The 15,056-nt window shown below is 38.4% G+C and overlaps 1 protein-coding gene across 4 annotated transcripts in view; it reads right to left on the bottom strand.

Annotated features, from left to right (window-relative positions):
* AFTPH (aftiphilin) overlaps positions 1-15,056 on the bottom strand; it is a 48,811-nt gene that overhangs the window by 25,244 nt on the left and 8,511 nt on the right. For all 4 annotated transcript variants that reach the window (XM_068412077.1, XM_068412060.1, XM_068412068.1 and 1 more), the window contains exon 2: positions 9,801-11,598. In XM_068412077.1, the coding sequence (XP_068268178.1) occupies positions 9,801-11,567 (1,767 nt within the window). In that variant the 5' untranslated portion in view covers positions 11,568-11,598. The remainder of the gene's footprint in view (positions 1-9,800; positions 11,599-15,056) is intronic.

Here is a 15,056-nt window from a genome sequence, read left to right on the forward strand (position 1 = left end):
CACAGTAGTTGCAACTGTGTCTTGATGTCACCATCACTTCAGTGTCCCTTGGGAGAAAGGAAACGTCAGCGTATGACGAAGGTGGAGAGGGTTCTTAAGTTTTGTAACGCAGCAAATGGTCTCCTGCTTTTCTCTCTATCAGTGCCACAATCACTGCTGTTGGGCACGAGAAGGTCTCAGCAATATAAACAGCACATATTGGTACTAACTGTTTCCAGGCATTTTAATTCCACAGCATGTACTGGAAATGCTCTGATTCTTGCCACTTGGGCCTAGCAGATGGATTTAATATTAAAACAAAAAACCTTCAACCAACCTCCCGCCCCACAAAACCAAAAAAAAAAAATCCCCCCTCTTTTTTTTGACAAGTATAGTATGCTTTCTTCTTTTTAAGTTCTTCCCTTACATTTCTATCCTACCTCTCTGTAGTATTTACATAGACACAGAATTTCAATAGGTCTATGAATTGTCTCAGACATCAGATATACCACTGACAGAACATATTTTTTCCCCCAGTTCAAAACATTAAAAATAGGTAACTGGTAATCTCTTAACATTTATTAAAAAGTACCAATTGCAAGATGTGCTCATAAAAATGAAATTAAAAGCCTTTTTTTCAATGTACTTATTTTTAACAGCTGCACTCGAATCTCTTCTTGCTAGGGGAAGGAGATGCAAGCCTGGCACAAAAGAACTGTCTTTCTAGTTCGGAGCTCCTCAACAGCCACCTTTCCGATGCTCTGCTGCACTGCACACAGGGCAGCACACAGCTTTTCTACTGGGGAAATGGAAAAGAAACCGAGTAGGCGAAAATCCCACGAGCATCCCACAGTGAGTGTGTGCTAGTATAGCTAGGCCAGCAGAGCCCTCCTGTGGATATGCAGCATATTCCAGCAGCAATGCTGAATTTACAAACATAAACCTCAGCCAGAGGGTTTTTTGTTACAACTGAAACGATTTAAGGTTCAGAGAAGCAAGGCTGGTAGGTGGAAGTTACATATTTTAATTAGACCAATCAATATAGGTGGGACAAACCTTTATGCACCAGAATATCTGCTTCACAATTATAATAGTTATCTACAACATTTCTCATTTGAATTTTTATCTGAAAATTTGCTTCATCTCTTGTCTCAATTAAGCAAACCACTGACCATGTACATCAGCAAATATAGTACAGGAAACATGAGAGGGGCAAACACCACGTTATCAGACTATCTTGATTCTGGAGTCAGGACGATGAGTCAGGAACTGCGAACCAAGCCTGTCCAGTCTATTCCCCCTATTCAGCCACTAACTGCAAAAAGCAGGAAAATTAACTTGCTTAGAACATCAGCTCTTCAGTTTTGCTACCTGTGAAAGAAATGCCTGACAGGGACAGCCACCAGGTTCTGTTATTTGCAAAGCACCATGTCAAAATGCCGTAATTATTATACTATCAAAGGATCTGAATTACACAGCATATCTGACTCACGCTTTTCACTCCCCCCCTTTTCCTCTTAATTACTTTACTGGTATATTCTGACCATAATGAGTCATGTTCTACAATATATAATTTTCGTTTTAATCATCGCTTAATGCCCACTCATTTTGGCCATACAGTAAGTTACAATACCTGTTACATTACTAGTAGGCTGTTTTGTGTTTGTTGACCAGAACTAAGACACTAATTTACATTTTTAGGAAGTAACACTAAACAGTATTCCAGATTCTAGCCCAATGTTTCAGCATACAAAAGTATGCTCTACTTAAGTTTTAAAACTTAATTTTGCCTACAATATATCACTTGCCCTTATCTTACATGGAGAGGTGATGCTTACTTAATTTCTGTAATACAGCAGGAATACACATCCCCAGTGAAAAGGAAGAGGCAGATAAAAGGCATTGTATCATGAAAACAGCAAGGCATCACATTTCTTGAAAAGGGTCAACATCTGAGAACATGTGAGTGACTAAGAATATGCTCACTTAGGCAATGAAAGAATTAACAGAAGTCTCCAAGAACCAAGCAGCATCTCAGTGAGTACCCAATTTCAAATTTGAGCTTAAGAATTGTGCCAAAATTTCAGGAACAGTTTAATTATAGCATTCTTTACACTTCCTTTCACCTTTTCTACATTTCCAGAAATGCTTAGCCTTATTTACATGCAATAGAGAAGGATGGTTTCCATAGCAAACCAGAGTATTTAATTCTATGTGTGCAACCGGACACAGGGACGAGCATACAAACACACCCCTCCCAGGCAGTGGCAATGTCCCTAAAGGAAGCAGCTGAACTTGTTCTTCTAACTGATAATGAAATCCTGTGGTCACACACCTCTCAGGTATAAAGGGTATTACCACAATTTTGAAATTAGTGGAAATGTCAGTCTTCTAAAAACCTCAATCTATTATTTGCACAAAATGGACTGTTAGAAAGTATTACTTCTGTCATATACAGTAGTATCATGTCTCTCAGGATGAAAAATCCTGGGGAAAAAAAAAGGCACAAAAGAAAACAAGAACTTTTCTCCACTTCTCACGTTACTAAAAATATTTGATAGGCGAGTGTTCTGCACTGCCATTTGAGAAGAGTAATTCTTAAAGGCACATACTGAAGATGTGAAAGAAGGCTACAGTTGCCACTCTAAAAATTAACCATGATTCTCCAAACAGTGACAAACTCATAGCCCCATAGTTTCTGGGAAAGCATAAAAGTTTTTGATAAACACTTAAGATACATGGTAATCATCACCTGAAACAAAAATATCACAGATGTAACAGACTTCAAGTAAGAAAAATTCTAATCCTGTGGTTATCAATCTCCTTGGCTGTTTAAACAGGTGGCAAGATCCAGCCCTCAGAGCTGAAAGGCCAAAGTACTTACTTTACAGAATTTGTTTTTCTCTTCTTCTCCACCACGAGACTATAGAATCAATGAACTCCTTCAACACAGCAAATCTACACTGCCCATCCAGCAAGCTAAATCCTCCCCAGTCACCTCCACGTGAATTCAACAGTGACAGGTCACTGCCTCTCTTCAGAACTACAAAAAGGAGGTATTAAAACTTGCCATAAAGACTATGTACTTGGGCTACACTACAGCAACAGTTGATACAAATTGAAGTTTTCACCATACGACTGCTGTAAAGCTTCTCTGGGTGAAGTTTCAGGGAACTTTGTGTGCTGGGGAGGGCGGGGGGGGGAAGACTCTTGCTTCTCTCCGTGGTCCCAATCACACATGAGCTGTGGAGCAAACACAAAAGCTCAGCCAGTGAACTTCTCCTCATGCTGGAAGTTCAAGAGTGGAGTGGCACTTTGTCCCTCCTTCCTCTCCACTTTCCATCAGAGGGGACAGCCCCATTCCTCAATGCAATCCCTCATTCCCCCCATCCCACTCTTGCTTACAGACTGCATCATCTCTGCTCTGGTAGCCTTTAGAGGTGCTTTAAGAAGGGAGAGAGTCAAAAGCAGAGGTCACCTTCAGCCTTCCTTTTCCTGCTGCCATGAAAAGAGGCTATGAAGGAAGCAGCACTCAAGCTCTGGGCTGCTTGCGCCTGTTGGACATAAAACTGGGAGACCTAAGAATAAATAAAACTAGTGTAATAGTTAAATTCTTGAGAATATTTAGATAGTCAAGTCTTATCGGATAGAAAAACGTAAGAAAGGAGACAGAAATAAGCATATGAAGGATCCAAGATGCTAAATGTATGATTTAGGAAAGGAATAAAGTCCATATGGACATGATCAGCTTCTAGTTAGAATTCAGAAGCCAAGCGAAAGCTCTCAGAAAACAGCAGAACAAAGCTCAGTGGCCAGAAGCCAAGAAGAGAAACCGATTAACCAGACAGATTTTATTTATTTATTTTAAATCATGAATCCACTCTAAAGAGTGCCTAACACAGGCAGTTATGACCATTTTAACAAATTAAAGTACAGGTTAAATGAGAAACTTCCTTTGCTGGGTTTTCTAACAACCAAACCATATTTTCCAGCAACACCTTTGCCTGTGTGGAGCTAAGTCGCCATATGCTCCTGTACCTTCACCACATGTGGGGCTTTGGGATTTTTTTTTGTTGTTGTTTTTCTTTGGTTGGTTGTTTTTTTTTTCCTTTAAGAGCTAAACTACATGACCACACAGTTAACATAGGGGAGCTGAAAAACTGATTTCAATGGATGCAACTCACCATAGGGAACACACTAATCAACTTCAGTGGGCCTCAAACTCTTTTGGGCTCAAGCATGAAGAAACAAATCTGAACAGTTAACTAAATGCACATAAACAAATCACTACGTTCCTAGTTAAATGTGGGTAGTTTTTTCTTTGGAAAGGCTTACGGACTGCTTAAACTAAGAATCAGCTTGCCTTCCACATAGCAACAATTTATGTCGTTCTCTGATGTGCAGGCTCTGCTTAGCAAACTGCACACCTTCCCAGAAGCAATGGGGGAAGAGTTGCAGGCAGAAAAACTCCTGAGTAAAGAAAAGAAGCAAAGCTTACAAAGAACACTAGTTTAACTTCTCATGATCCAGATATGATGGCTTTTCTCCCACCCCAAAAAAGCAGTTACATTTAAGATGGTGACATAAATTTCTTACAGGCAAAAAAGTGAATTGTTTCATTTTTATTCCCGCAGATAATTTATAATAGAAACACTGGTCCTAAACTGAGATTTACAAGCCAGCAAGAGGATGCTATGTAGTTATGCAATCAAGTATGATGCCACAAGAGCTAAAAATTCTCACCAATGAGAAATGAAAAGCAAAAATTTTTACAATAATTTCAAGAGTTATAAAAAGGCAGTGATAGTTCTAAATATCCCCTAAAAACATTTTAAAACAGTAACTATAAAGATCTTGAGCTTGGCTGTAAAGCAAATGTGAAAATTTAGTGGCTTGAGAAAGAAGAACAAGACTTTTATGGTCTTTTCACTGCTTGATATGAGGGAATTACAAACCATACGGAAGTCCACTGTAGAACTGTGAAACTGTCACCCTCCTTGCTGGAAGGCTTGCACATTTATTCTACCTCAGTTGATGTATCAAATCATGCATCTTCCATGCAGGCAAAGTGAAGTTTAGCAGTTACTTACCTACAGACTACATAGAACTTACTTCCCATCTCAGTCCATCATGTTATTATTATCTAGTGGTGTTGTGCTAACTTTTCAGCCAGGCTCTGAGAGGAAGTATAGTAGACAAAACTTATATGTACAAAATAGAAAATAATTTTGTTCTGTGATAAACAGAAATGCTAAAACAACCCCCCTCCCAAACTATTTTCTTTTATAAGATCCCCTTAGCCAGCCTCTTCTGAAATACAGCAACTATGGGCTACTTTTAATGGTCTGTTTCCTACTGTTATTTAGCTACACATACTTAAAAACTGTGCTATGGACTTTAAAAAAAAAAAAAAACAAAACAAACCCAACAAACTTTTCCAGACAGACATATTTACGCTGTAAGTTGTTACTCAACTGTCTGAACTTAATTTAGCCAACACTATCTTAATTTCTTAGTGAACTGGAAGGCTGAAGTCTTTATGGTCATAATTACTTTTTTCCAATAGAATGACTTCATTCACTGCCCAAGACAAAGTACTCTCTAAGTCACAGTGATGCAAGGTTTTCTTTGTCTTGATGCATACTTGTGGCTTAGTAACTCTACATCACCCACACTATCTGACTAATCTGAAAAGGTAGAGCCTGTGAGCACAGGCTCTCTAATAAGCGGAGGATCTTAAAACCCACCTGGAGGACTGTTCACGTTTCCTTTCCTCCCTTTCCAGGATTTGTTAACTCAGCTAAATCAGGTAAGAGTTTTGGCCTTTCAACTAAGCCATTATTCATCTCCTCCTCCGCTAGAGATGCCTATACTCCTTGAACACAGCTAGGCACAGCCCTATTACCCACCCACATGACTACCACAGGTAATAGGCAGCAAAGAACAGAGCAGTTAAGTCCTGTATATATTCTTAATGCACAATAGTGCAGAGTAACCCCCTCAACTGACTAATGTTCAATACTATGTCATGGAAAAAAGCTCTGCTATGAGCCTTGTATTCCTTTATAAACATAATTTAGTAGTGTGTTATGCGATCACATAAAGGGGATTAATGCATATGGTACAGTGCAGGTTTGCTCAAAACTTGCTAGATCAACCAATTCACCCACTACTACATCCTAAATCAGTTTTAATGAACACAAAGGCACATCCCAAATGCAAACCTGAAGCTATACTGAAACCAAATATTACATATTTTTCAGCTGAAGACAGACATTAAATGATTAAGGTACATGGTAGTATTAATATGGGTTCAAATAACAGTTTGCGCATCTGTGCACATCAGCCTTTGAAAGTGGAACTTTTTCCTAAGGGATTACAAATTCTTCCAGCAATTCTAACTGAATACCACATACCATGCCCTTTTTCTTTCCCCTCCATGCAACCCTCCTGAATAGAAGAGGTCAGCATGTTACAAATCCTACATTTTTTGATCGTGTGCAGGATTCAGAAAGCCTAAGACCAAAGGTAATGGAGAAAAGGCATAACGGTCTTTTTACCACTACATGTCACTACATAAGGTCATTTTTGTGACCCTTTTCCCCTTACTTTCTTCTTTTACATTCTATATTTTGTAAGAAAAACTGGATTAATCAGCTGAACTCAAGCAAAGTCTAATTTTTAATTAAACATTATACCAAATCCACAATCTTTAAAACAGTTTGCCTGACATACACCTTACAATCAAGACCACATGCAGAAAGCACAAAATTTTGCTGCTGCCTCCATATTCAGAATACACAAACTACGGAAACAGAAAGCAAAATATGCAGAGACCATGGGCAAAGGAACTTGAGCTACTGGTAAATTTTCCTTTCTTGCTGCATTCTGGATGGATGAAAATTGCTGTATACATCATTTCCACATTTAAACACTAATGCTGCTGGCTAAGTATAGACAAGCAGAAAACTGAAAAGTAAAGAATTACATTAAGGTCTTTCTGTTTATGCACCATTCAAAATTGTTTCACTACCACATCACAGTGACTCTCCTAGTCTCAATATTACAGACCAAGTGTATACAGTATCTTGTAAGTGATCCCAGTCTACCTTTAGCCTAAGCCAAGGTCTCGATTTTCACATCAATCTCAAGTGTCTAATACATGCAGTACTTCTCCCTTGCACAGCCTGCTCCCTTTAAAGTGCTACAGCAAGTGCTTTTTAGGTCTGCCTAAAATAGTTAATACATTGATACAAGTGATCTGCTCCTCCGTATCCTTCTTTGGTCAGGGTAATAAAAAACTTTGTCTGCTTACCTCTCTCTAGCTTTATTTTGCATGCGTTTCTGCTTTTGCCTCAAATAGCTCCAGAACTTTAATACATGGGAAAGAGGAGATCAGCAAATACTTTAAAATGCTGTATTTTAACTTCAGTGACACCCTCTTAAGCAAAAGTAAGGAAGCCGATTAAAATCTGAGTTTAATTTTACTAAGATTCTGCACTCAAAGTACTGGGACTGTCTGCTGGCTCATGTTGACTCAACCAATCTCAGTGTTTCTAATTGCAACTTACTAAACTGTGGCTCAATGGATTAAAAACATAATTACTATTTAAGATTAAAACATTTTTTGAAATATAAAAAGGTTTCAATAGATCCTTCCAAAACTTAAAGCACTTACAGAACACCAAGTAAGTTTTGAAAATATGTAACTATTGTTTTAAGAGTTAACAGAAAAAAAAAAATGTAGCAACTAACAGTCATTGCAAGGCTAAGGAAACTATTGCAACAGAGAAAACATATCCAGCTCAACTTCCTCTATAGCTTATTTGTGTAAAACATTCTCTGGGTTGTACTTCCTCACTGGCAGGGGAGGCAGAACATCACTTTCTATCCAAACAGTCACAACTGGCTGTAGTACAAAGAGAAGGAATGAGAAAAATATTTACGTCTTAAAACTTGCTTTACAATCTAACCAAACTACTGTATGACTTCATGACAGATCACTGAAGAACTTCCATTGTAACCTGTCTTTCATCTTTTGTTAAGGCAGACTTGGGGAGGGAGGAAAAAAACAACACCATAATTACAGAACCTCTGAAGGTTCTGCTTTTATAAACATCTACATTCAGAAGCATTTTCTATTGAAACTCCATCATAAAATTACAGAAAATTCTAAGTTAAAAGTAAATGTTTGAAACCTTCAGACTATCCCTTAATAGCATGATTAACTAGAACAATTGATAATTTACTAGAATCATCTCCCCACCCCATTTCTTTGTCAGATTGTGGACAGTCCTTCAAGCAGCAACAGGAACAATTTAGATTAATTCCACAAATGACCTTAGTACTCTCCAATTTTATGGGTGAACGACCAACAGAAGAGGTAACAATAGATCTGTGCTTTCAACTTGAGAAATGGACCACACATTCAGGTGATGATGAGCAAGGTTTTACATAGGCACAAAAATCAACCTGCAGGTTCACTTGCAAGCCTTTTTTTCGGCTTGTGAAGCCACTTTGAAATTTGGTGTGTTAGTCATTGCACAAAACAGCAAGAAGGGAGTGTCGGGAGCTGAGGTTCACACCTTTTAATGTGACAAGAAATCAGCACTGAGCCCCAAAAGCTCCATTCTGTTTGCTGATGCTTGCAAAGCTCTGGCTGGCACAACCTTCTTTGAAAAGCCATTTCATCTGTCACTGGTAGGTACGGAAAGAGGCAGGACTGTCACCAAGCCTATGCAAGGTCCTGGAAGGAAGGACTTACCTCATGTCCTTTTATTGCCAGTGAAGATCCAAACCATTTAGATACATATTACCACTAACATCCTTTATTGCTGGTGTTGCTGCATGCTTCAAAAAGAGAGCATACTCTAAACTACTCATACGGGATGACATGATTAAGAAGAAGCATTGAAGAGAATATTACACTCAAATTGTTGTTCTGAATTTTGTAAAAGTAACATTAAAAAAATATCTACGTATAAACAGGCACAGATCTCAAAGATGACTGGTGAAAGACCTAGGAAGGAATTAGTTCGGAATTAATACATACTTAGCAACTAAGGCAGAAAACCTACGGGGTGGGGGTAAGAAATAAACCTATCTACTTCACCCTCCCCAAAACTCCTAATTAGAAATAGCAGCAGCTTTAAGAAATAATCAATCCTATATTTGTGATGTTGCTATAACGTGGAGCTCCCCACAATTAATGTACAACAGAGACTTATTTTTAAATAACTTTTAAATGGTTAACTTGCCAGGCATTGGAATACCAGGGACAGAACTCCATAAGTCATATTTTATCATGCTCTCTGCTTTAAGCAAATCAGTGCAGCTATTTACAAATTAAGTCATCATTTTAAATCAGATTTTGAAAACATGAGAGAGAATGGTGATGAAAAATCATGGGAACCAGTAATCTCAGCTTTCAGTCACACCACTGTTTTATGAAAAGGCAGAGTCCCCCTGCAAAAGCCAGTGAACTGTGAACCAAAGGAAGAACTACCACAGGCTCCGAAATGTTAATGACTGCTTATTCCTTTGATCAGTTTCTGCAAAGGACCACATGTAATTGTCAAAACAAATGCACACAAGTTCCAGCATACCCTGCTCATTTTTCTGCAGGAAGTAACAGCAGAAAAGATATAAGATGCAAACACAGCACACTACTTCATTCTAGCCCGTCTCACCCACCAAATTAAATCTCTCCCACAAGACAAACAATGACTATTCAAACATTTGTTGTACGCAGAAGCAGGAACCAGGAAGAGCCGTATGCACAAGAGCAGAACAAGACCAAACAAAATCAAGAACACCCTTACCTGAACTGAAGGTGCTGGCTCTTGAGATTGCTTACTGGTAGATCCCTGGAAAGATGCTAAAGCAAAACTGTCAGTCTTGTGTAATACTGGACCATCAGTCCTGGCAGATGCATCTGTCCTATGTGACTGCCACGTCTCTTTTCTGTGATGAGATTCACCAGCTTGCTCATCTCCAAAGGCAGCCCAAGAACAGCTGTCTTTTTGTTCATCTTCAAAAGCATTCCAGTCTGTAGCCTGGTTACAACCTGCTGAACTGAAGTCCGCAAAGTCGTCAGAGTCCTGAAAAGCAACACTCTCATCTTGAGGTTTTGGCACTGAATCGAAGTCTCCAAATTCACTATCATCACCATTTTCTACCTCAGGAGTATGCTGGAAGTCGAAGCCTGAAGTTTTACTGGTAGTATCACATTCTGAAGTGTTAGCAGTCTGATTTAGTTCAGCTTGATCCAACCTTGCTGGCTGCTGAGAAACAGTACTTGTGTCCCTGAATTCACCAAATTCATCATTAGGTTTGCTAATATGTGCGGGCTGTTCAGAAGTTCCTTCTAAATCTAGAGCATTTATCGATTCTTCAGCATTAATGAAGGTGGGAGATGCACTGCTGACTGAACCAAAATCACCAAAATCATCGTCGTGTGTGTCACTGCAAGCTACAACTTCAGTACTACTTCCACCATTCTTAAGATCTTCAGAATCACTCAATTTTTCTCCTGCAAGATTACTGCTTAGGCTTTGGATCTTATCAACCTTGATGTCCTCTGATCCTGAAGAGTCATCAGGCCTACTAAAATCTTTGCCATTCTCTGTGCCATGTTGTCTTCTCCTCCCACTGTGTTCTCCATTTTCAGTAGTGCATATTGAACTTCCAGTTGTTTCAGACGTACTAGAAATTGCAAATTCATTATCTTCCGGTGCTGAGGGACCCTGTTCACAACTAATTTCTGAAATGCAAACCTCTTCTTCAATACAAGTTACTCTGTTTATTCTGTTGTTCTCCTGAATGCTCAGAGAGTCTCTTTCATTAAGAACACTGAGTTTTGTAGGTCCTGTTCCCTCTAAGTGGATTGTTTTTTTGTTTGAGAATGTAGCAAAATCTGCAAAGTCTTCACCTGAGCTAGGCATTGAGTTCAAATTTTTCTCAGTACTATGGGTGCTAACAGTTTTCAGTCCCTTTGAGTCACCGATACTGTCTAGATCTTCTGTTCCCTGAGGATTTACAGGGTCTGATGCTGCAAATCCGTTTGTTAGAATCTCTAGACACGGAAGTTTCTCACCATTACAAGCATCTATTTGCTCATCCTGGCTTTCAACTGCTATACCAGTTCTAACAACACGAGAAGAAAAACCCTCCGATTTCCCAGTGTTGTCTCTTTGTTCCCCTCTTTTGTTTACATCTTCTAAAGCGGTACCTGAAGTTCTAAACTTAGTTTTTTCTTTGCTGGTACTAGTAGCTGACATATCAGGAAGTTCCTTAGTAAGAGTAGGAAGTTCTGCAATGCAGTCTTTAACATTTTTAACAGATGTGAAAGTTGCAATGCTAGCTACGTTGTCGGAATAATCATGAAGTGGGATGAAATGATTTGTGGGTATAAACTCCTCCTTCGGATGACTGTAGTCCGGTGTATCAAAATCAGCAAAAGCTACACCAGCAGTGCTTACACCAGAAAATCCTCCAAATTCTCCAAATTCATCTTCATCGTCATCATCAGCTCCATTGTCTAGTGGTGGAGGGGATGAGGAGTACATTCGAATAATATCTGGTTCCATTGTTTAGTTCCACATCAAAGTTAATGTATTTCTATAAAAGGGAAAAAAGGATATTAGAATTTGGCTAACTTCTGTAATCTTTCATATTTTTTTATGTTTATTGTTTCACATTTTATTTTAGATAGGTCAATGTCCATATTAGATATGAGAAAGTAACATTTCCCAAACCCATTTTCTAACCAATTATTTTGGTTTAGAAGTCACAGAGAATCTACTGCGGAAAGTTTAAGTCTCTTGTAAACTACTACATGATCACATTCTCAGCAGACTGTGTTGAAATGCCAGAAAACAAAACACATTGGTCTTGAGCTGTTACACAACACACCAACACAACTAAATTGAATTTTAACCCAAAAGTTTTCTACTTCCCTTCACGAGCAATTCAGAAAACAGCCAATGACCTTAGTCCATCTTTTCCCACACTCAGTGCACTCAGCTGACTGTGCAACAGAAATTAAGCCACTTGATGGACTACACCTCAACAGTCATGTATTTAAGCACCTTCAGACAGTAGCTCCAAAGACTTTGAAAGATGCTTCCTCAAGCTTTGAAACAGTGAACAACTGGAGGAAGGAACTGCTGTTATAATCACTACCTATGATCTGCTGCTCTACTGTTTAAGTTTCTACCAGTTCATGGGTGTCTGTTAGGTCTCCCCGTTCTTTGGATTTCATAACTGCGAGGCAATGTGCGCTGTCTTCACAGCTGCTGCTGCCAGCCTGCTTTTGTCTTAGGAACCGCCAGTTGGGAAATGCCATTATGAGCACCAGCAAAGCCTAGAGCAAAACAAACTTCTTCATCAAAGCTTATTCTCAAAAGCAGAACGGAGCAAGATTATCCATAAAACATTTAAAACACAAATCATTAAATCACCGGGAAAAAAAAAGAAGAAAGTATTCCCATGGCCTAGATAGCAACAGACTAAGGACTCCATCTTAACATTGCAAACCATTACAGTAACAAGCAAAGGATGGATGGAGGATTTTCTCTCCTTGATTTTTTTCAGTATTATGTGTAATTAATGAAGCAGTAACTACTACTATTTACAGATTCACAATTGTACACATCGCTTAACCAGTTCATACCTTGCAGCCCTTAAAATGAGAGCTACAACTGAGCTCTTTTCATTCCAAATGACACTTGTCATGAATAAATTGTAACAACATACTAAGCATTATCTACAGAAAAAGAGTGGAAAAAACCTATACATATTAGCAAGTATTTGAATTTCTAATCACCAGAATAAGTGCAGACTTTGCAATACTAGTTCTGAAACACAGGTAAAACACGATCCTTAACTCCAACACCTTTAGCAAACTACTTTATAGGTACACCCAAACAGCAGCACACAAAGGGTATAACAACACCAAACGAAGCTCTTCGGTTCTTCTCAAGCACAACATACCACAACACGTGAGCCAAACAACTCTTGGTATTTGCCAGGGAAGTCTGGTATCTTTAAGGTGACTAACATGCTTTCACTTTTTTTTTTTTTCTTTTTTAAAAAAAAGGTACTTCGCAGTTATAAAAGAACATCATGCTTATCAGATGAAACCATGAAGTAATTTGTAACATCACATGCAAACTGAAAAAGACTGCAAAGGAATTTTGTTTAGAATAAAGAGTAAGTTGTCAACAAGCTCCCACATAGGCTTACTCAGCATCAGCTACTTAACAAGGTATTTGAGAGAAGAGCTTCACTCTCTTATCTCAAAGGCCTCATCTCTCAAGAGCACTCTCCCTTTTATATCAAGGTCTAGCAATTGCTGTTTCATGTCATACATGAATGTAAAGATCCTTTCCAAGATGTTTGTAGAGTGTGACTCTCAGCTCCCACTGAGATTACTCCAACCTGTTCCCTTTCCAAGCTTCTGGGTTTTCAATCCACTAAATATGATATTAGCATTTCTTCTTTGTAACTATCAGAACAGCCATTCCATCTTTATAACCAAATTTTCAAGATCTACTGCAGTCAACCATCAACACTAAGATTAAATGCCCAGTATATTCAGACTACAATTGCTTTCTGAATGTTTTAATATAGAGGAAGATCCATATGCTGTACACAAAGATATGCCCTGGTAGGTGGAAGTGTTGGTTGTTCTTTTGTAGAGAAAAAAAAACAAAAGGACCAGTTAGGTAGATTTGGTATGTATTAGCTGTGCTCATCTCAAGGTACCTTAACTTGGGGATAGCACTATTTAAAGCTAGAGGGGAGTTGTTTCAACACTGAATGGCATTGTATCTGGAATTCATGACTCCTAGGGTCATGAATCAGTAGCTCTTTAGCAACACACTGACATCTAGGAGAAAGGACAGAGAAAACTGCTTTAATCGGGATGGGACTAGCTCCCTTCCCTCTAATTCCTGGAAAAGGTAAAGGATTTCTTGGTTTCTTTTCTTTTTTTTTTTTTTTAAAATTAAAAAAGGAGTGAGTTTATTTGATTATAACAAATCATCCCTGTAATTAAATTTGAGTTCATGAGTCTGCAGCTGAATCTCAGTAGACAACAGCATAAATTTACTATTAAACTTCCTGAAATTTAACAAGAATTGTTACACCTATTTGGAAAATTCAGTGGACACTGTATTTATCACCTTACCCCATGTGACAAAAGTTGAAGAGACTGTAAAGGCAATAAACTAGTTCTTGAAACAAACAAAAAACCCTCAACACTATTTCAAGGACAGCACTGACTGGATATAAGCCTTCAACATTACAGAAGTAAAAGGACTTTGAACAGAAACAATGAAATGGCTGGAAAGAAGGAAGGCAAAAACATGAGCACTACAAAAAACACCTCCAATCTGCTTTTGGGAAGCAATACTGGAGGGTGGGATAAGCAGCTCCTTGACCAAGAACTATGATTGAAGCCACTGCAACCTCAACGGTAGTTTTATCACATGATGACATGCTTTATTTTTTATTAGGCGGAGATGTACAAGCCCTCTAAAACACATCTCTAAAGCCGTTTAGAAATAAAAGATTTTAAAATAGAAAATGACAGTTCTACAGCCTGTTGATTTACATTGCAAAGAAAATGCTATATACCTAAACCCACAGAAATTTGAAGTAGAAACCCAATTAAAATCCCTAAATATTTCAATAGCTCTCAAACAGGTAGTCTATAAAACATTATATGCTTAAGAAAGTCAAATGGTTCTGTGCTGAGACAAGTTAAAGCTAGGAATTTAACACATTTGATTTTGAAACCAAGATTTCTGAAGTCCACAAGACCCAGTCTTGAAGCTTTCCATGCAGTATGAATAATAAAGGTTAACACAAAAGAATCATACTATATATAACTCCAAATGGATACAGATCAGATTTTTCTTCTTTTGAAACAGTTTTAGAATAATCAAGTCATGCAAGCAATTATATGAGACTAAATCTAGGTACACCAACCTCCCCTCTCACAGAAACTTTGTTTTTATTGATGAAAAGTCAGGAGGAAGAGAGGAAAAAAGTTGAAGACAGAAGCAACCTCA

Source organism: Nyctibius grandis, chromosome 1, assembly GCF_013368605.1.
Source record: "Nyctibius grandis isolate bNycGra1 chromosome 1, bNycGra1.pri, whole genome shotgun sequence".
Taxonomy (NCBI): Eukaryota; Metazoa; Chordata; class Aves; order Nyctibiiformes; family Nyctibiidae; genus Nyctibius; species Nyctibius grandis.